Here is an 18,973-nt window from a genome sequence, read left to right as displayed (position 1 = left end):
ATCTCAGATTGCCACCACCTCCCCAGCCCACTGCTGGTGCAGTGGCACACGAGTGGCAGTGTGTCCTCTTTCTGAGGGTCATCCCATCCCCAAGGCCAGGACGAGGTGCAGCCCTGACTCCTGAGGTGCTGCCTCTCACCTGATGCTCCTCGGTGCACTCGGTCTCCCAGCACCCTCGGGCCGCCTCGGCCATCTGCCAGCCAGGGTCTGGGGCCACGGGGACCATCGGGATCCCTCTCCTGTCCCCTTGGCTAGGGCCACACTTTCCCCCGGCCATCTCCTGCCCTCCGCGCTCTCACCACCCAGCCCGGCCCGCAGCGCGGAGCGGCACCGGGGTGGCGGTGGCCCTTGGGTCCCTGGCCCGCCTCCGGAGCGAGGCGAACCCACCGGGCCCAAGCCAAGTCCCGGGACCTGGTCCCGCTCCCAGCCAGCGGGACGCCCCCGGGGGCGGTGGGGAAGCCCTTCCCGGGGGCGGGATGGTGTCAGCCCCTCCCCGCCCCGCCCCGCCGCCCGCAGCTTTCTACCCGCCGCGGGGCCGCGGTGCCGGAGAGCGGGCAGCGCTGTGAGACCGAGCGGAGCGCGGCGGGGGCTGGACGTGTGTGCCCGCGGGTCATGGACGGGCGGGCGGTGCTGATCCAGGCGCTGCTGGCGACAGGTACGGGCTGGCGTGGGGAGGGTCCCCGGTGCGGGCAGCGCGTCCCAGCGCCGTGCTCGGCTGAGGGTCCCGGACATGTGGGGGGGTGGTTTTGGGTAACGCGGGCATGGCCGGTTCCGGGCGCGGGTAACGCGGTCCTGGCCCCGGGTGTGGGCGGACGGAAGATTGGTCCCCGTCCCGTGTGGGGGCCCGGGCAGGGCGGTGTCAGCCCCACTCCTGACCGCTCTCTCCGCAGTGTGCTCGGCGGCGGCGGGCGGGCTGCGCCGGGACGAGCTGCACAACGAGGTGCTGCACAAGGGCGGCGGTGGCGGCGGGGTGCCGCTCCCGGCCACGGCCCCGCTGCTCGGCGGCAGCCCGGAGAAGGAGGGCGGCGGAGCGGCCTCGGGGGACGACTTCAGCGAGCTGCCGAGAGGTAGGGACGGGATAAGGGGTCCCAGGGCGGGGCCGGGGTCGCGGAACGGGCTGGGCTGGGGGCAATCAGAGCCGGTGAGGTCGCGAAGGTGCCGGGCTGGGCACTCAGTCCCGCGGGTGCCCCGGCCGCAGCTCCGGTTCCGCTTCGGAGGGACTTGCGGTGGTGGGTGGGAGCAGTCTCAGATAGCGAGCCCCGGCGGTAGCAGACCCGAGTGGGAGTAGCCCGTGGGGCACCAGCGCGGAGCAGTGGCGCTCCTGCCAGGGGCTGTCCGTGCTCCTGAAGTCCCCTGCAGGGCGGGTTCCGGGGTCTCAGCTGCTTGGCCGGGAGGCTCAGAGCCCCTCGTGGCGGGGTTGCCGTGTCCGCGGACCCGCGCTGCCCTGCCGGCCGTGGCCGTGGCGCGGGGACCGCCGTGAGTCACCGCCGCCCACACGCGGCTGCTCCTCATTCCGCGGCAGGGCTCGTCAGCCGGCAGCCCCGCCACGGGGGCGGTGGGGGCACCGCCGCTCTCTGGGGCTCCCGAGCACCCACGCCGGGCTCCTTGCCCCGGGCTGGCAGCAGAGAGTGGCCCGGGGTCTCTCATGGTGGTTGGACGGGGCCCCATCGCGGGTGAGGGGGTGAATGTGCCTGTGCCTCGCACACGCGGCGCGCCGAGGGCAGTACCTGGCACCAGGAGCGTGCTCTGCTCCGTACAGATCACCCTCCTGTTTTTCCGTGTTTTTCTTTGCTTTCTGCCCGTGCCAGCAGACTGTGACAAAAAGCTGGCAAAACCGGGTTGAGCCACTCGCACTGGGGGGACTCAGCCCTCGGAAAACGCAGCAGTTTGTGTTGGCTTGCCAGCAGTGTGTATGGCTGGGAGATAATTCTTAGGGCAGGAGAGGCAGGGGACGGAGCAGCCCCTGCTGCCAGCCTCATCCGGCGGTTTCTCCAAGCCGCAGCGTTTCCTGGAGTATCGGTTTTCTCCCGGCGCAGCGTGGAGGATGTCGACATGGCTTTGCTAGGTGTGCAACCGGTGTGTGCCACGAGAGGTTCCGGTTCCGTGAAGAAGTGGTTGAGTTGTAAACCCGGGCAGGTTACAACTTGCCAGGTTGGACTCTGCTGTACTCTCCTTCCCGAGCAGCCCCAGGCTTAATTCACCGGGGTTACTGAGCACCATAGCTCGGGGGGAGCTAAAAAATCCTCCTTGGAGTGCAGTGCTCTCCAACACCTCAGCACCTATTGAGATCAAGCTGGGAGCTGGTTTTTTTTTGGTATCTGCACACCTTAAAAACCATTCCAGTACCGTTGTTCGTGTTGGGCTGTGTCGGGGTGAGGAGCTTGGTGCTCTGGTTTCCACCAACCCGGCAGGGGGCTGGCATGGCACCAAAAAGCCGCTGGTTACTGCACCACAATTAAAACATACCGTTGTAATTCATGGGAATGATGCCCTCACCATCTTTTGGGCTCTGCAAAACCAAAACTTAAGGCAGGCTTGCTCTTTTAATCCTGCCCTGGAGTGAGTAAGGCATCCTTGTGCCCACGGGAAGGAGAGTCCATCAGAGCCATGAATAGGGTCTTAGAAAAGCCTGTGCTTGTCAGGGAAATAAAGGCCAGATAAAGGGGCAATTAGCAATGTTCTGTATTCAGTGGAAACTGGTGCATATAATAGCAGCATTTGAGATGTATAAAGCTCTGTTCCCCCTGCCCGACTCCCTTCTTTCCTTGAGAATTGTTCTTATGAATTGGAAAGGCCATGATATTTGTGAGGAGCTGAAGAAAAAAAGCCCCCTCCACCCCAGGCTCGGGGGCAGCTCCCAGCACAAAGGGCTGTGGGAGCCAGGGCTGAGCAGTGGTGGCAGCTCTGGGATGTGGCTTTGCCTTCCCTTTGCTTGGCACGTGGAGCTGATCTGACTGCTGTTCTCTCCTTCCCAAATTGTTCTTCAGTTGCCTTCCTGTCAAAGCCTCAAGGCCTCGTTACTCCCAAGAAAAAAGGGAACGGCAATAAAAGAAGAAAAGGCAAAGGTCTGGGGAAGAAGAGAGACCCGTGCCTGCGGAAGTACAAGGATTTCTGTATTCACGGCGAGTGCAAGTACATCCGAGAGCTGGGAGCTCCCTCTTGCATGTGAGTTGCTGCGTGTGCCTGTGCTAGGGGAGTCTTAGTCATGGTTCTTTCAATTCTCCAGGCCAGGCAGAGGAAAAGCAGAGATATTTTTAGTGCATGTTCCCTCCCCATGCACAGGGATAACTCTGACTTGGCCTCTTCCTTGTAATTCTTGAGAAGTGTCCACCCCTTCCCCAAAGCCTGTCATGGCCTTGGAGCCAGGGTTCCCTGCCAGCACGGTGAGCTCTGGCTGAGCTGGGGACTGCAGAATGGTGTGTAGGGCTGGGGTCTGGCAGCTGAGGGCTTCTGCAGGTCTGATTTGGGAAACCTCATCCTGACCCTGTCACTGTAAATGCCCCACTCTGAGACCTCTGGGCTCCTGCATCTGTCGGGGCACATCAGTGCAGGTGGGAGGAGCATCTCTGCCATGCCACCAGCAAAGTAGAGGGGAGGTAGCACCTTTGGGGACAGGCTGCCAAAGCCATGCCTGAGCTGTCCCTTGGCCTGATGAATGGCAGAGCTGTGTACCCCTCCTTGCCCACCCTCCCCCGGGGTGCAGAGCAAGCAGGGACTAGATGAGGCCAGTGAAGGAGAAAGTATTTGCCTGCTGCTGGGGCACCTGGATACAGCCCTGCTGCTGCAGGAAATACCCTGGGGTGCATATTTGATCCCCACTGACGTGGGCAGGACTTGAGCTGGCAGATATGTAAGAGGCTTTGTTCTTCACTATCAATCCTCTGAGCCACCCAGCCTTGAGCCCAGGAAAGATAATAGCTCCTTGGCTTATGGTGCCCACAGGATCTGCAATCTGCAGGGATCAAGCTCCACAGAGCTCCTCTAACTCCCTGGTTCCTCCCCGTTGAAGCTGTCATGAAGTTGGGCCCTTGCATGGGGGACTCGGGACTGCCAATGGAGGGGACATCTTTGCAGGCTCAGTTTGGGTTGGTGACCCAGCACAATGTGGGTTGTGACACCCTGGCCTAGAACAGGGACAGCCAGGTGTCCCCTGCCCAGATCCCTGGGGCTGGGAGAGAAACTGGGACACAGACAAGCAGCAGGGATTTGGGGCCTCGCTGTGTCTCTTCAGCATGGTGGTCTGTCCCTGAGTGGCATCTCTCAGAGCCATCAGAGTTTTTAGTTACAGTGTCCAACTGCCCCAGTCTTCTCTGCTGAAGAGGCCTCGTTGCCCGGTGTCACTCGGTTGTGGCTGCTCTTGATGCTTGGCTGTGCCCCTGTCACAGGGTCTCCTGGAGTGTCACTTCCCAGGGCACAGGGTGGAATGAGGATGCTGCTGGGCTGGGTCCTGCACCTTTGCCATGTGCCCAGCCTTGCTGCTGTGCCCGGGAGGTGATGCTGCATGTGGCATTGTGAGCCCAGGAACTGGGCTGAGTCCGGCTTGGAGATCAGCCTGAGGGTCAGTGGTGCTGGATATAGAGGGATATATTTATCTGATTGCATCAGTGCAATGTGGCTCAGGGAGGGCTGGAAGCCTCCCAGCCTGTGTGGAGCGTTATTTCTGTTACATGAGCAACCTCCCAAGTCTCCAGGGATGGGACACCTCTGAGCTGTCAGGGTGTGCAGGAACATCCTGCTCCATGGGAAATGCTGGCCCAGCTGCCTCACTGCTCCCTTCCCACTCCCAGAGGTGGTCTGAGCAACCTGCCTGTGGGTGACTGGGAAGAGCACAGATCCCAGTGCCTTCTACTGGGGGAAACCTCAACCTCTCTAGGATCCTTCACTAGGTGCAGAAGAAGCTTAATTTACCAGTCCAATAGAGATGATGGTGACATCAGACCTCCCAGCTCAGGGGTGTGGAGGAGCAGGCAGGGTGCTGGTTAAGGCTGAGCACAGAGGCATTGCCTTCCCACGGGGTGTGGGGCACACAAAGACCTCCTGTCCTTGCTCACCACTGACCTTTATGAGTTTCCTTCTTGCCCAGATGCCAGCCAGGCTATCATGGAGAGCGCTGCCACGGCCTCCTGCTGCCGGTGGAGCACCCGCCCAGCGCGTACGACCACACCACAGCCCTGGCCGTCGTTGCTGTTGTCCTGTCCTCCCTGTGTCTCGTCATCATCGCAGCCCTGCTGATGCTCAGGTGAGGGGGATGGCACTGAGCTCCCAGATCTGTATCCCTGGGAAGATCATGTGCAAGAGGAGGGATGACAGGGGTTTCTCCATGCCCTGAGCATCCCTTTGCTTGGCCTCGCAGGTGTCACAAGAGGGGTGGCTACGATGTAGAAAACGAAGAGAAAATCAAGCTGGGCATCACTGTGAATCACTGAGGATGCCAGGTGCTGGCGAGGTGAGCCCCTGGCTGGGCGTGGGGCTGGTGGACATGTGGGGGCTCTGCTGTTTGTGCTGTGGGACAGCTGTATGGATCCTGTGCCAGAGCTAGGCAGGAGCTGAAGGCAGCCTGAGTCTGGAGAAGCAGCTGGCTGACAGTCTGGGCTGCCCTGTGGGGCTCCAGTCTTCTTTTCTCCCCTTCCTGCTGAAATCCTGTCCCCTGGCACCCCTATCATTCCTATGTCTTTCTTTCTAACCCTAAGTCCGTGCTCTGTGCTGGTGTTCCATGCTTTGGAGATGTTTGGTAGTAGGGAAGCTGCTTCTGTTTTGTTTAGCTTTTTTCCCCCCGCTCATTCTGCTCTCTCTCTGACCCTCTGAGTCACTTCCCCTCCTTAGATATTGCCTCTATTTATATACATGTGTAAAAAACCCCTTTCCTTTTCATTCCCACTCTGCTTATTACTTGCACCAAAGCAATGCCTATCAGCTTGGCACAGGGAAGATCTTGCTGCCAGCCCATGCCATGTTCTTCTGGCTGGGCTGGGATGTGTGCTCTGCCCCAGGGGTGGCTCTGGGGCTGGGTGCTGAAAATCTGTCAAACTTCCTCCGATCTGACCTAAATCCTGACGTTAGATGTAGTCATACATATTACAGCTACTTCTCTTCTTTAAAAAAAAAAAAGTCATTGTTCTTTGTGAGGATGAAGTAATGCCTTTGGAGAATTTCTGTCATGCTCATCACAGTGTTGGGGGTGGGAATTTGAGCTGTTCATAGAAGCTGAATTTTCAGGAAAGAGACTTGGCACAAGGCTGTCCTCACTGTCTCCTTTACCCTGGGGGTTACTGGGGTGGATGTGTCCGGTGGAAAACGTGCTGTGATCCCTGGAAGGGAGCATGGTGGGGCACCTTGGCTCCCATCCTCCCGGGTCCAGCCCCGAGGGGCGGCGTGGGGCTTGGGTGGGCTGGGTGTGTCGGCACCTCCATCCCAGCACGCAGGGAGTGCTCTGTGGCAGCGCAGCCCAGGATGGCGGTGTGAGCTCTCCCGCCTCTCTCTTGCAGGAGCCGGCACTAATGCACTTCTACCTCCTGGAAGAGGCGAGACCGCGGCGCCAGCGGCACGGGGCTGCGGCACGCTGGGGGCTCGCTGGAGCACCGGGACGGCACCGGCGGGGCTGCGGCGGCTCCGTGGCCACCTCCGGGACGGAGCGGGGCTGACCGGGGGCACGGGGGCTCTCCGTCCACTGCAGTACGTGCCGAGGAACAAGCTGTGAAAGGGAGGAGACCGAGCTCGGGGCTTCCTTCGCCGCAGAAAGGGGGGGGAGGGTAACAGCTATTTAACAAGATATTTTTCATTTTAAATTATATATTTATTTTAGATAAACTGTACATAGTATTTATATTTATTGTAGGTCTGGCCCTGCATACTTCATGTATGTCAAGATGACAGGGTCAGACCTCCCTTATTTTTTAAGTGCAATGTAATATTCTAATAAATAACACTTTGTAACAAACACTTCTTGGGTCGTTAATTTAATCATGGAGGTGGAAAGCAGTCAGAAATCTGAAGGCTGTGTTCAGCACCAATTCCATGCTGGTCTGGTACTGCCAACAGCAGCAGAGATCCTGAGTGTGTGGTCAGGGCGGCTGGATCAGCTTGTGCCATCCTTGGGGAGCAGTGTAGTGTAAGGGGCTGGAGGCAGGATCCATCTCAGCTTGGCCCCATGTGGATTATTTCAGAGATTTTCTTCATCTTTGCCAGCTGGTGCTTCGGGAAGAGTGTGATGTTTGTGTGTCTGCTCACCAAGCAAAGCTGTCTCCAGTATAGATAAAGCCACTCTGGCCACTGATCCGTTCAAATGGGAATGGTCCCTGGTTTTAAGCCAGCATTTGTCATTTAGACACTAGCACAGGTTGCCCAGAAAAGCTGTGGCTGCCCCATACCTGTGGGTGTTCAAGGCTGGGCTGAATGTGGCTTTGAGCAACCTGGTCCACTGGAAGGTAGGCTGGATTATCCTAAAGGTCCCTTCTGACCAAATAATATGATGGTTCTATGATTTGGCAAAACCAAAAAATCCAGAGGTGGGATCACACCCCTCTTGAAAAGAATCCCAGCTGTTCTTGGGGGGATTAGAGGTTCCTGAAGCTGAGGTAATTCCAGCAAGCATCACTTCTTACAGTGATCAGGAATGATTCCTTACTTTGCAGTAAAAATAACCTCCAAACCAGTTCTTTCCTCTTCCCTGGGGGGAAGTGAGAGCGGGGGAGTTGCTGGCTCTGCTAGAGAGCTGTGAGGCAGAGAGAAACCAACAGGATCCTGGGCTGCATCCAAAAGAGTGTGGCCAGCAGGTCAAAGGTGATTCCTCCCCTCTACCATGTACAATTCTGGTGTCTCCAACATAAGAACAATATGGAACTGCTGGAGCAAGTCCAGGGGAAGCCACAAAGTTGGTAAGAGGAGTGGAGGATCATCCCTATGAAGACAGGCTGAGAGAGCTGGGGCTGCTCTGGTGGAGAAGAAAAAGTTGAGTAGAGAATTTATTGCCACCTGCCAGTGTCTGAGGGGGCCTCCAAGGAAGCCAGAGAGGGATTCCTCACCAGGAACTGTAGTGACAGGACAAGGAGTAATAGGCACAAATTAAAAGAAGGGAATTTTAGGTTAGGTATATGGAAGAAATTCTTTATTGTGAGGGTGATGAGAGATGGAAACAGGTTGCCCAGAGTAGCTGTGGCTGCCCTATCTCTGGGACTGTCCAAGGCAAGGTTAGATGGGGCTTGGAGCAACCTGGGATAGTGGAAGGTGCTCCTGCCCGGGGCAGGGGGACTTGGCATGAGATGATCATTAAGGTCCTTTCCAGCTCCTTAAGCAGGGATGGTTCTCCTCTCCCCCTCCTGCCGCTCCGGGCCCTCTCCAGCCCCGCGCGGCGCCCTCAGCCCGGGGCGGGCACACCCAGGCGGGGCCGGCCCAACGAGCTGGTCTCGGGCCCACAGCCCCACCGGTGCAGCCGGCCCCGGAGGGCACCGCAGGGTGGAGCGAGGAGCCCCCAGCCCGCTCGGTGCCGGGGCCGGTCCCACAGCAGCCCCCAGCCCGCTCGGTGCCGGGGCCGGTCCCACAGCAGCTCCCGGCCCGCTCGGTGCCGGTCCCACAGCGCGTCCCGCCCGCGGGTGGAGCCCTGACTGCCCCCGCCCCTCCGCGCATGGGCGGTGCGCGGACAAGATGGCGGCGCCCGTGGACCTGGAGCTGAAGAAGGTACGAGACCCCCGCCCGTGTGTTTCTCTTTCATGTGCGCTCCCTCCTCGTGTGCCACCCTTCCACTGTGTGTCCTGCCCATTGTGCGTCCTTCTCCGTCTCCCCCTCCGTGTCCCGGCGTCGCCGGCCGGTCCTCCCAGCCCGGGCCGGTTGTGCCCCCGCCGCTCCTCACCCCGGCGCTCTCCCCTGGCCAGGCCTTCACGGAGCTGCAGGCCAAGGTGATGGACACGCAGCAGAAGGTGAAACTGGCCGACCTGCAGATCGAGCAGCTCACCAAGACCAAGAAGCACGCGCACCTCACCGACACGGAGGTGATGATGCTGGTGGACGAGACCCGCATGTACGAGGGCGTGGGGCGGATGTGAGTATCGGCCGGGGCGGGGGACACCCCGGCTCTGGGTGCCGGGAGAGGGGCCCCTGGATTCAGGAAGGACAGTGAGAGTCTGGAGCATGTCCGGAGAAGGATAACGCAGATAGAGAAGGGTTTGGAGCAAAAGGACTGGCTGAAGGAGCTGTGATAGCTCAGCCTGGAGAAGAAGAGGCTCGAGGGGAACGTTCTTGCTTTCTTCAACTTCCTGACTGGAGAGTGTAGCGTGGTGGTCAGCTCTTGTCCCAGAGAGCAAGTGATGAGAGGACATAGGCTTAAACTGCACCAGGGGAGGTTTAGGTAGGTCATTTCTTCACAGAAAGGGTGATTAAACATTGGAAGGGGCTGCCCAGGGAGGTGGTGAAGTCACCATCCCTGGAAGTGTTTAAGGCAAGACTGGGCATGGCACTTAATTCCATGATCTAGTTCACAAGATGGTGGTGGGTCATAGGTTGCACTCAGTGACCTCAGAGGTGTTTTACAACCTGATTGATTCTGTGATTCTGAGATTCCCCAGCCTGAGGCTCTGTGAAGCCTCCAGGCTGCTGCCCTGGGCAGGAGGCTCTCCACAAAGAGCATGTTAGCTTTCTGTCAGCACATTCACTTGTTTCCTTTTTCTCATTGTCTTCCATTTATAATTTCAGCAGTCTACCTGTGAATGCAGCAAGGCTTATTCCTTTACCTCTTGGGATTAGGTACTGGCTGCCTCAGTGAAGGCTGTTACAAATTATATTGGCTTTGTGTGGTTTTGCTTTCTGGCTCAGCTCCTGGCCTTGATGCTGTCCTCTGGCACCTCTGGGGAGTTTGTAATTTCAGCTAGCAGAATGCTCTAATGCCAAATGGTGTTTGTGGGAAGGCCCTCACAGATCTGCCCAATATCAGTCATTTCCAATGTAGTTTATGTCAAACTCCTTGAAAACCCCCTGTGCATAGCTCCTGTGCTCAGGGCTTTGCTGGCACAGATGTTTTACAGAAATGTCCTTTGCAGTGTCATGCCAGGCAATGGATCTAATGTCATTGTTTGGATTTTTTTCAAACCCTTGGAAGTGAACATAAAGCTTGTATGGGTAGTCCCAGTGCATTCTTAAAGATGTGCTTCTCTGTGTTGGATGGCTGTCAAAAGAAACACCTTAAACCAGGCTGAGGTGTTCTGATTGATTTCTGCAATGCCTTTTGGTGGGATTTCAGCAGCCTCTGATAGAAGACCCTATAAAGTGGTCTTTATACAGAGAGGTTTCACCATATAAAGTGGTTTCAAATCTGAGACACATGCTTGCTTGACAAATACCACATTAGATTTCTGCATTTCTGATTTGAGAAATAGGATTTTGTCTCGTGTGAGTTGGGTAACAGTGATGACTGCCCAACTCGGGATGTGGTTTGTGAAATACTGGATCTGCTTGGACTGCTGCCAGCAGGGGAGATTGTATCAACCTCTTCCCCGCCCTGTTTACCCCACCTCCTTCGTGTCAAAGTGGCTGATCACAGGACCAAGCAGTGAGCCAGGTCAGCCTTCAAGTGCCCTCATCCCTCAGCTCACACAATCTCCAGACAAAGTTGCAGGGAGGTGGCAGGACTGGGAAGCCAGGAATGGTGTGTGCTTTGCATTTTGCTGGGAGTTTCAGGGGAGTTGTACCCAGGCTAATGGAGCTGTTCAGAATGGCAGGGTTCCCACTAAATAAACTTTTCCAAGTAGGTTAAATGTTTATGTTGGGTTTGGTGGGCATGCTGATGACATCAAAAAGAGACAGAGTCTGGTCTCTTGCAGGAGGGGACTGATTGACCTGGACAGGCTGTAGATGTAGCAAACACTTGTGTTTGGAGTAGTCATGAGATGTCTCAAAAGGCTTATTTTTTCTGTTTGGGTTCTTCACAGAGCAGACAGATGAAGAGTAAAAGATAATTCTGGAGCCAACATGTTTCTCTAAAGCTTTTTCAGAATTCGAGAGTCTAGAGTGCCTTTGGATGGGAGAAGTCCCTCAAGGTACTTTAAGAATGTGAGAGTGTTGGTCTTTATCATTAAATGATCCTGCCTGTGAATCAGGTGTGGGGGGCAGATATTATTTCATCATGGTCTGAAGTGCATTGTCCTGCTTTCTGCTTCTGCCTCCTCCTTGGGAGTGAGACACCTTCTTGATGTGCTAAAGCACTTACCCTTGCTGTGTGCAGGAGCCCCAGTCCTGTGGGGAGTCCTCTCTTCCTTCCCTTTCCATGAGCAGACAGCTGTGAGGCACGGCTGGCAGCTCCGGCTCCTCAGGGATGGCAGAGGCGCCAGCAGGAAAATATTTGCACTGTGATATTGTTTAAAAACTGAACTCTTCATGGCCTTTGTTGTATTAGTGGCTATGCAAATACAGATTAAGGGAGTGCTCTTCTTCTGAATGCTGTTCATTCATTCTTTTTTTTTTTCCATTTTTTTTTCCCTGCCTAACCTTGACAGGTGTTTCTGTGAGCTCTGCCTGTCCTGGCTGTGGGGCTGAAGCTGCCCTGCCAACTGGCAGTGATGCACTGGTGTAATTTGTGTCACTTCCTAGTGCAGAGAGCTTGCACCAAGTACATGAGGAACTTCCTGAAGCCCACTCCAGCCCTAGGAGAGCATTTATTGCTGGAGTTTGGGCTTTTGGCAAAACAGGCTAAAGCAACCCTTGAGCAGGAGTTTAAATGGAAGGGCAGTCTGGCATCTTGTGTTCCACTGGAGGCCAAAGGAGGTGGGCACTGTGGTTCCTCTGGACATAGAAGCCATGTTCTGTGAAGTGGACTAGCAGATGTCCTGCATGGACATGAGTTTGGCCACCAAAGGCATATTTGTGATGTCTTAACTTCACTTAACTTCATTTATGTAGTCCAGCATGGAAATACTGGAGCTCTAAGGGGTTTCAGTTACCCAGGAAGGGTGGAGGTTTGAGTCACTGTTAACTCTGATTATCAGGGTTCTTCTGCTTGAATAACTAAATTCTTGAAGTAAGTTTTGTGCCTCTATTCCTGTGCTTAACTTTTTTTCTTTTAAAATTCCTTTTTTTTTTTTTCCTCAGACCCATCTAAGCTGCTACTTAGAATCTGGGTTTCTGTGTTTTTCCTCCAGCTGGGGTGGATGGGCTGTATGCAAAGGGCTAGCACATACCCTTCTGTAGGACAGGATACTCCAGGTCTTCGTGGAATTTGAAGGCTTGAGAAACTGTGGTGACGTGCTGCATCCTGGGAGGAAGCCTGCCTGCTTTGGTACTTCCTTCTGCATTACTTGGAAAGTAATCATGTGGTTTTATTTTCTGAACCCCTATCCTGAGTCTCCTTCCTTCCCAGAAAGCTTTTCCTTCACTGCTGATGAATGTGAAAGTTTCATTTGTTGTTCCTCAACTTGAGTTTGATTTGTTTTTTTTTTTTTTGGGAGTATTGCAGTTTGTGTAACATGCTGAGGCCTTACTGGGCTCCACACGTGGGGCTCAATTTACTTTTGCTGAAGCTATTTTTGCTTTGACAGAAGAAATGTCAGTGCCACATAGTATGAGCTGATGAATTGCTGTGTACTGTACATATCTGTGAGGCTGGGATCTCATCTGGGTGGTGGCATCTTGCCAAATACATTTCAGTTCTGTTACTTCATACTCTTTTGAAGGGCCCGTTACGTAGCCTGAGACAGCTACCACTGTGCTGGACTTCTGCTTCAGCTATTTGTGAACTGATATCATCGTGTTGCTTTGAGAACTATGTTGAAAGTTTAAGCTTCAGAATTCTGTCTGAATATTTCAGACCTTTCCCTTTACATTCTTCTAGCCCATAACCTGGACAAGATCCTTATTTACAGGAGAAAAATGTCTGGCACTTGGTGTGGGGCACAGTGAGGAGAGTGCTGCAGATTTTCATGCCGTGCCAAAATAGACAGTCAGTTTTGGTTTGATATTGCTTTATCATCAGTTTACTTGTACAGCTAATGGGACAACACTTAAAAGAGAAAATACAAGTAAAAATCAAGCAAACACTGTAGCACAACTTTTGGCATAAGATTTTCTGCAAGCATAATATATTATCACAGCTGTCCCTATAAAATGACTTTGTACCATTACAGTATTTTATGGGACAGCTGTAGTAACATGATTTTGAATTTAAATTTTTTTTAAAAGAGTGGTTCAGATTTTTGGTGGCTGAAGCATATGCATGTGAAACCTGAGAGAGAATTAAGTGTTCTTGATGATTCCTTGGATTTAAATGCATTCTTGTTTTTACTGTGATTCATGGTTTTGTTTGAAAATGAGACAGGATCATCAGTCACTGTAAGCTCTTTCCTGAACCCCCAAAGGCAGCAATCCCTGCTGCACATCACTGGGTAAAGCTGCAGAAGCTGCATTTTCACTGTTGATGTGTGTGAGGTGTTCGATTCTGCCAGCACTGAGCACGGCAGCTGCCCTGTGCTTCCTGCTCACATGTCAAAAATCTCACAAAGAGCTGAAGGACACCCAAGGCTTAACCTTGATGGTTCAACTACTAACTATAGGCTGGTGTGTGAAATCTGAGTGCCTTCTCCATGGGCTGGCTCTGTGGGGAAGGCTCGGTGCGGGCTGGGCGCTGGAGCCCGGCTGCCGAGGAGCTGACAGGTGCTGACACCAGTCCCAGGCAGCAGCTTTGGGTGTTGCTTTCTGGCCAATTTGTGGTTTATAAACCTAAAGTTCTTCCATGTAGCTATTGGAAAAGGGAGGATTTATTTTCCACAGTAAGTCTGGTGTGTAGAGAAGTTCAATCAGGCGCTGAGCTGTGAAGAAAATAAAATTTGTGTCCAGCTGCTTGACCACTGCCACTGCTGCACATTGAACGAGCTGTTGGGAGCTGGTACATGAGGAATCAAAGGCTATATGGGCATAAGCCAAAAAGTTCTCCATCCCACAGTTGGTTTTTATTTCAGATTTTTCCTGATTTTGAACTACTCACTTTTGTTGCGGCCTGAGCAATGATCTTCACAGTGTTGTTAGGTGTGAGTGGGCCTAAAAGTTTGCAAATCTTTTTAGAGAGCTGTCATGGAAAGCAGAAATGAGAACGATGCTTGCAGGGGTGGTGCAGTAGTTTTCTGTGCTGCTGCCTGTGACTTGGTCTGTGAAGTAAGGGGCAGGAGCTTGTCATCCCCTTCCTGGTTAATTGGGAGGATGAGAGGAGCAGAGCTGGTCCATGGACTGTGGTTACTGCTGGCAGTAGTGAGATACTGGCAATCTGGACTCCCGGATTTGGTTCCAGCTCAGAAAGGGAGCTTGTTCTCTTGGGCACAGGCTCCTTTTCCAACTGACATCTCATTTCCAAGCACATTTCCTTCCCCACTGCCCTGCCCCCGCTTCGTTCTTGATCTTGTTCCTGCTGCCCAGGGCTGCTCATTTGTAATCTCCTGGATATCTTGGTCCAGTTATAGCTCTTCTGCCCTCCTGCTCTACATAATTTCTTCATGCAAGACTGAAATGTCAGAGAAGAAAAGATTTCCATGGCTTGTGTGCAAGATGTCTGTCTGCCCTGTTCTAGGAAACAGCTGCATTTCTTTAAAGAATCAGCTTTAGGCAGAGAACTTGGACCTGTCTGATAAGTCAGTGTTTGTGAAATACATAAGGAGTAGAAACAAGGGTCTTAAAATAAAAATAATAGCTAATTTAAAATACAAATAAGTCTTTTACTTATCCCTACTGGAAATAAATCTGTTAGTTATAGTCCCCCACCTACTGCGTGGGTGTTCCCATAGGAGATTAGCAATACAGCTTTTCCTCTTGCTTGTCTCCCTTGCCTGGTGACATTTAACTCTTTAGGAACATTTTTTTGTTGGGACTAGGACTATGACATTCCCACAAGTCTGTTCCATTCTTTTCTTTATCCCTAACTTTTTCTCCACCTGTTTCCTAGACGACACAGAGGAAGGAGCTACCTGAGTAAACTTGAGATGAAATCTAAACTGAGAAGAATAAGGGTCAGAAGGGAGGCTGAATGCTCCTGCAGGCTGCCCTTGTTGCTAGAAGAGGGAGTTTGATGTGTGTGAGCCAGAGGCAATGTGCTGTCATGGAAATGCCAGAGCCTTCAGGAAGCCTGCTCTCTCAGAGCAGGTTTGCAGGTTGGGCTCCTGTGCATTGAGGGCTGTAGTGAGGCACCTTGGCTTTGTCCCTGCCTCTAGAGAGAGGGAAGCTGAGATCTCTTGCAAATACAGCCCATCTCTTATTTCAGGGGCTCAGAGTTCTGTTTGGATATGGGCTAGACAAGTATTGAATGTTCTGAGGAGCTTACACTGCTCCTGCTTTTGTGACTTGCTGTGCCAAATGACTTTGCAAAACCATTATGGAACATGAGTGACTGATTTCTGAAGTTCTCCAAGCACTTAAAATGTCACTCTGGTATTCTGAAACAGTAAGGAACTTCCATTTATTTTAATATTTAGTGGATTTAAAATACTGTATTTTGAAACTTCTTCCCCATTTCTTGAAGAAAATTTTGGAATCAAGGGTGAGAGTCCCTGGAGAAATACTGAATTCTAGAGCACTTCTTTCAGAACACAGGGCTGTTAGGATGTGGCTTTCCTGCAGTAGAGAAGAATGGCCAGAACACTGGCCCAAAAAAAGGGTCCCTGCTGTATTTCTGTTTTTGTGGAGATGCCCTTCCAGGTGTGCAGTCAGTGGATATTCAGCCAGCAGGACAGGGTGTGACAAGGTACTGAGGGCCCACAGCTCTCAGAGGGACGTGCCCAGTCAGTCTCTGAGCTAGGATGTGAATGTCAGCATCAGATATAAATTTTAGGTGGAACAGCCTTAAAACAAATGACAAATCTAAGTCTGAACATGCTGGCCTTGTCACCTGTTCAAAGCCTGAAAGAAGGGGAGGTTCATTCATGACCCCTGAAAACTGAATTAAAACACTGAATTAAATATGAAGAAACCAATCCCATGGCATGAGAATTCCATTTTACACAAGTTTAATTCAGAGATGCAAGAACCAAAGTGCTGCATCAAATCTTGAACCAAATGCAAGACAATTTCTGTCTTGAATTCTTACTTTGTTTTCTCGAAAACTATTTGCTGAATTAACGGAATGTTTTGGCCAATTTAGCAAAATAAAAAAAAAAAAAAAGAAGTTTGTTCTTGCTGATTAGGACACAGCAGTGTGGTTGTTTTAGTGCAAGCTAATTTAACTCCAGAGTCCAGAAATATCTGTCTATTAGTGTTATGCTTGGATGCTTTTGGCTCAGTTATCTTTGTGTCCACTGCTGTGAAGTTTTCTGTAGTGCTTTGATGCTTTGTTGTGGCAGCATTTGGGATGTGCAGAAGCCAAGACTGTGCTATTTACCCACAAGCTGGGTCTTCCTCCTCACTTTGCATTTCAAAGGTTTCCTCCCAGACAAGGCAGAAATCTTTTTTCTCTTTTTTCTTTTCCCCTCTTGCAACTGGGGATGGATTTGCTTTTCAAAAAAGATGGATCCTGATTTTGGCAGTTTCCCTGTACAGGTTCTTAGGGAGGGTCTGCTGCTGGGAAGGGCATAAGTTTGTCTGTCAGAGTATAGCAGTATCTTCATGTCACTTAATTTGCTACTGCAAAGTTCACCTTTTTGATCACAGAATATTTATCAATAAGAAAAAAATGAAAATAGAAATGTCTTTAGGATTATTTACCAGGGTGCTCACACCAGCATTTGCTTGTTTATGTTTTCCTTGGTGCATATCCATGTGGTGTTGTAGTTTTAATTTTTTTGTTGTTGTTGTTGTTGTTAAGCATTCTTCCATAGGAATTTTTGGGGAATCCTTGAAAATAGAGCAGATTTTAGAAATGGATCTTAACTTCCTATTATTGGAAAAATTTTTCTGTTTTCTGTTTCTTTCTGCTTCTGGTACAACCCAGACTGCAAAAGATCTATTTGAGGTGCATGTGTGGTTGGCATGTTGTAGTCATCTGAGTTCCCTTGGCTTAAATAAACCACAGCTCATCAGTGCTACATACTAACAAATTATATGAAAACAAAATTAGAAGACAAAACCACTAAATCAGGAATATAGTAAGGCAGAACCACTCAAGGAGATTTCAATTGCATGAACTGCTGGTGTTCTTGCACTGATTTCCCACATGGATTTAATCTCAAATGTTATGAATTCCTGTATGATAGAGAGGAATATTTTTAAAATTCCATTTATGTCAATTGAGCCTTGAAAAAGAATTTATGATGTTCATTAAAAGCAGACCACAGTACTATTTTCTTTTTTTTGGCTTGTGCTATATTTAATACACACTTAGAGGTATATTCCTGATGTCTTTTTTTAAAGAACCCAACATGAACAATGGTATAAATCTACCATCTAGTTAAGTGTCTGGCAATGCAGAAACTGCTGTTTGCAAGCTGTGTTACTATCTTGGCTTGAGGTAATGTAATATGCTGGAGCTATTGAGAGATGCCCCCCAAAAAAGTGAAAGCTCAATGTAAACATGGCCTGAAGTGCAGCCCAAGCCCCTCCGTGGGGCTGGGCGCGTCAGGCCAGCCCTGCTGAGCTTTGGGGAAGCCAAGAGCGTGGAATTCTTTGTTCAAATCCTTTAGCTCCTTAGAGTAAATAGGTTTATGGCTTACAAACGTTCATCTGAGTAAAAGTTACCCTTGTTGGGGCCTACATAAGACGAGGTTTGGCCGATGTCCAGCGCCGCTAATCCCGGGCTCTGCGTGCTCCGGTGTGTCAGGCTGGCTCTGCACAGGTTGTGCTGCCCACTGGGGATGTCTCCTGCCCAAAGAGCTCCTGGTGCTCATCCACCTCTCTGAGGGCAGCAGTCAAATGTCATGTGAGCTATAAACTGCTGCTCCTTGGAATGTATTCATGTATAATCCTCCCGACATAAGCTGCGGGATTTGTTTTGCTTTAAGGTATGCGGGGGGAATAGTTAGGGTCAGCTATATCGAGGTGACCCAGTGAGACGACTGACCACTAAAATAAATGCAAACATAGGAAAAGCTTCAACTCATCTGTTCAAACTCCATCTGTTCTGAACCAGCTCTAGTTAAGGCATATGATCTGTTGATGGGAAATTCAAAATCAGGCTGAAAAAATGTGAAACCTTTAGACATGAAGGGTGGCAGCACAAGCTATAATTAGTGATGATTTTTCTTTTTTTTTTTTTTAAATATTGCTTGCTTGTCTTGTTTGGAACTGGTTAATTCATCTATGGTGACTAAAACTGGAATTTGGAGGGGTATAAACTGTGCCTGGTATGAAATGCATAGAGAATCATTTACAGAAGCACCAGCAAATCCTGAGAGAGTAGAAGAGGACTACTGGGTGCTGGCAGTTCTGCACAGCTGGTTTTGGTTCAATCAAGCTAGATTGCTTGGGATCAGCTCCTTGGAAGCCTTTCTTCCATTGGCTTTGAACAGTACTTAAAATGCAGTAATCCCCTGCTGAGTCTGCCCAAAGCTTGAGCAGCAGTGCAAGTTCAGAATTAAAAAGCGTCTTTAAATAGATAAATGCATCACTGGGCTTAGCCAAACTTTTCTCACAGAGTGGTCTAATGCAAGCACTTGGTTTCAAGGGGCAGGACATTCCATGTAAACACTGCTGTGATATACCACAACATGTTAGGTTGTTTAGAACTACAGTAAACATGTTAAAATAATGTTAGGGCTTTGCACCAAGTTGTTTGTTTTCTTTTCAGTTTTTGTAGAGAGTTTCCCAAGTGGAATGAGAACCATGTAGCTGAAGTTACAGTGGCTCTTTGTGTGAGCTGGGAGCCAGGTGAATGGACTTACAGATGTGCCATTCATCATTACTCTGGCAAAATAACACTGGACATATGTACCTGTAAAATTGTCTCTGTCTGGAATTAGGCAGAGAGCTGTGTACCCATCTTGGCAGGGGAAAAGCTGAGGCTTCCCCTGCTACCCTGATTCTTGCAGGGATCTACATGGAGCCAGGTGGGAAGAGCTTCTTTGCAGACTGTTTGTGTGGGGGT

General features: G+C 51.3%; 2 protein-coding genes across 2 annotated transcripts in view; both read left to right on the top strand.

Moving 5' to 3' along the window:
- Nucleotides 1–557: 557 nt before the first annotated feature.
- HBEGF (heparin binding EGF like growth factor) lies at nt 558–6,937 on the top strand. Its single transcript, XM_066560273.1, has 6 exons — nt 558–655; nt 891–1,067; nt 2,988–3,165; nt 5,084–5,239; nt 5,354–5,446; nt 6,486–6,937. Exons 1-5 carry the CDS (start codon nt 613–615, stop codon nt 5,424–5,426), a joined length of 627 nt encoding a protein of 208 aa, XP_066416370.1. The 5' UTR covers nt 558–612; the 3' UTR covers nt 5,427–5,446; nt 6,486–6,937.
- A 1,652-nt stretch (nt 6,938–8,589) lies between these two features.
- Nucleotides 8,590–18,973, top strand: part of PFDN1 (prefoldin subunit 1) — a 31,438-nt gene continuing 21,054 nt past the window's right edge. The window contains exons 1-2 of the mRNA XM_066560184.1: nt 8,590–8,673; nt 8,868–9,034. Coding sequence (XP_066416281.1) covers nt 8,641–8,673; nt 8,868–9,034 — 200 coding nt within the window. The 5' untranslated portion in view covers nt 8,590–8,640. The remainder of the gene's footprint in view (nt 8,674–8,867; nt 9,035–18,973) is intronic.

The sequence above is a fragment of the Molothrus aeneus genome, chromosome 15 (genome assembly GCF_037042795.1).
Source record: "Molothrus aeneus isolate 106 chromosome 15, BPBGC_Maene_1.0, whole genome shotgun sequence".
Classification (NCBI taxonomy): domain Eukaryota; kingdom Metazoa; phylum Chordata; class Aves; order Passeriformes; family Icteridae; genus Molothrus; species Molothrus aeneus.
This window is presented reverse-complemented; position numbering and strand designations above follow the sequence as displayed.

Coding starts and splice junctions, on each gene's coding strand:
- HBEGF (XM_066560273.1), top strand. CDS start 613: ATGGACGGGCGGGCGGTGCTGATCCAGGCGCTGCTGGCGACAG. Junction 656..890: donor CCAGGCGCTGCTGGCGACAG/GTACGGGCTGGC, acceptor CTCTCTCCGCAG/TGTGCTCGGCGGCGGCGGGC. Junction 3,166..5,083: donor CTGGGAGCTCCCTCTTGCAT/GTGAGTTGCTGC, acceptor CTTCTTGCCCAG/ATGCCAGCCAGGCTATCATG.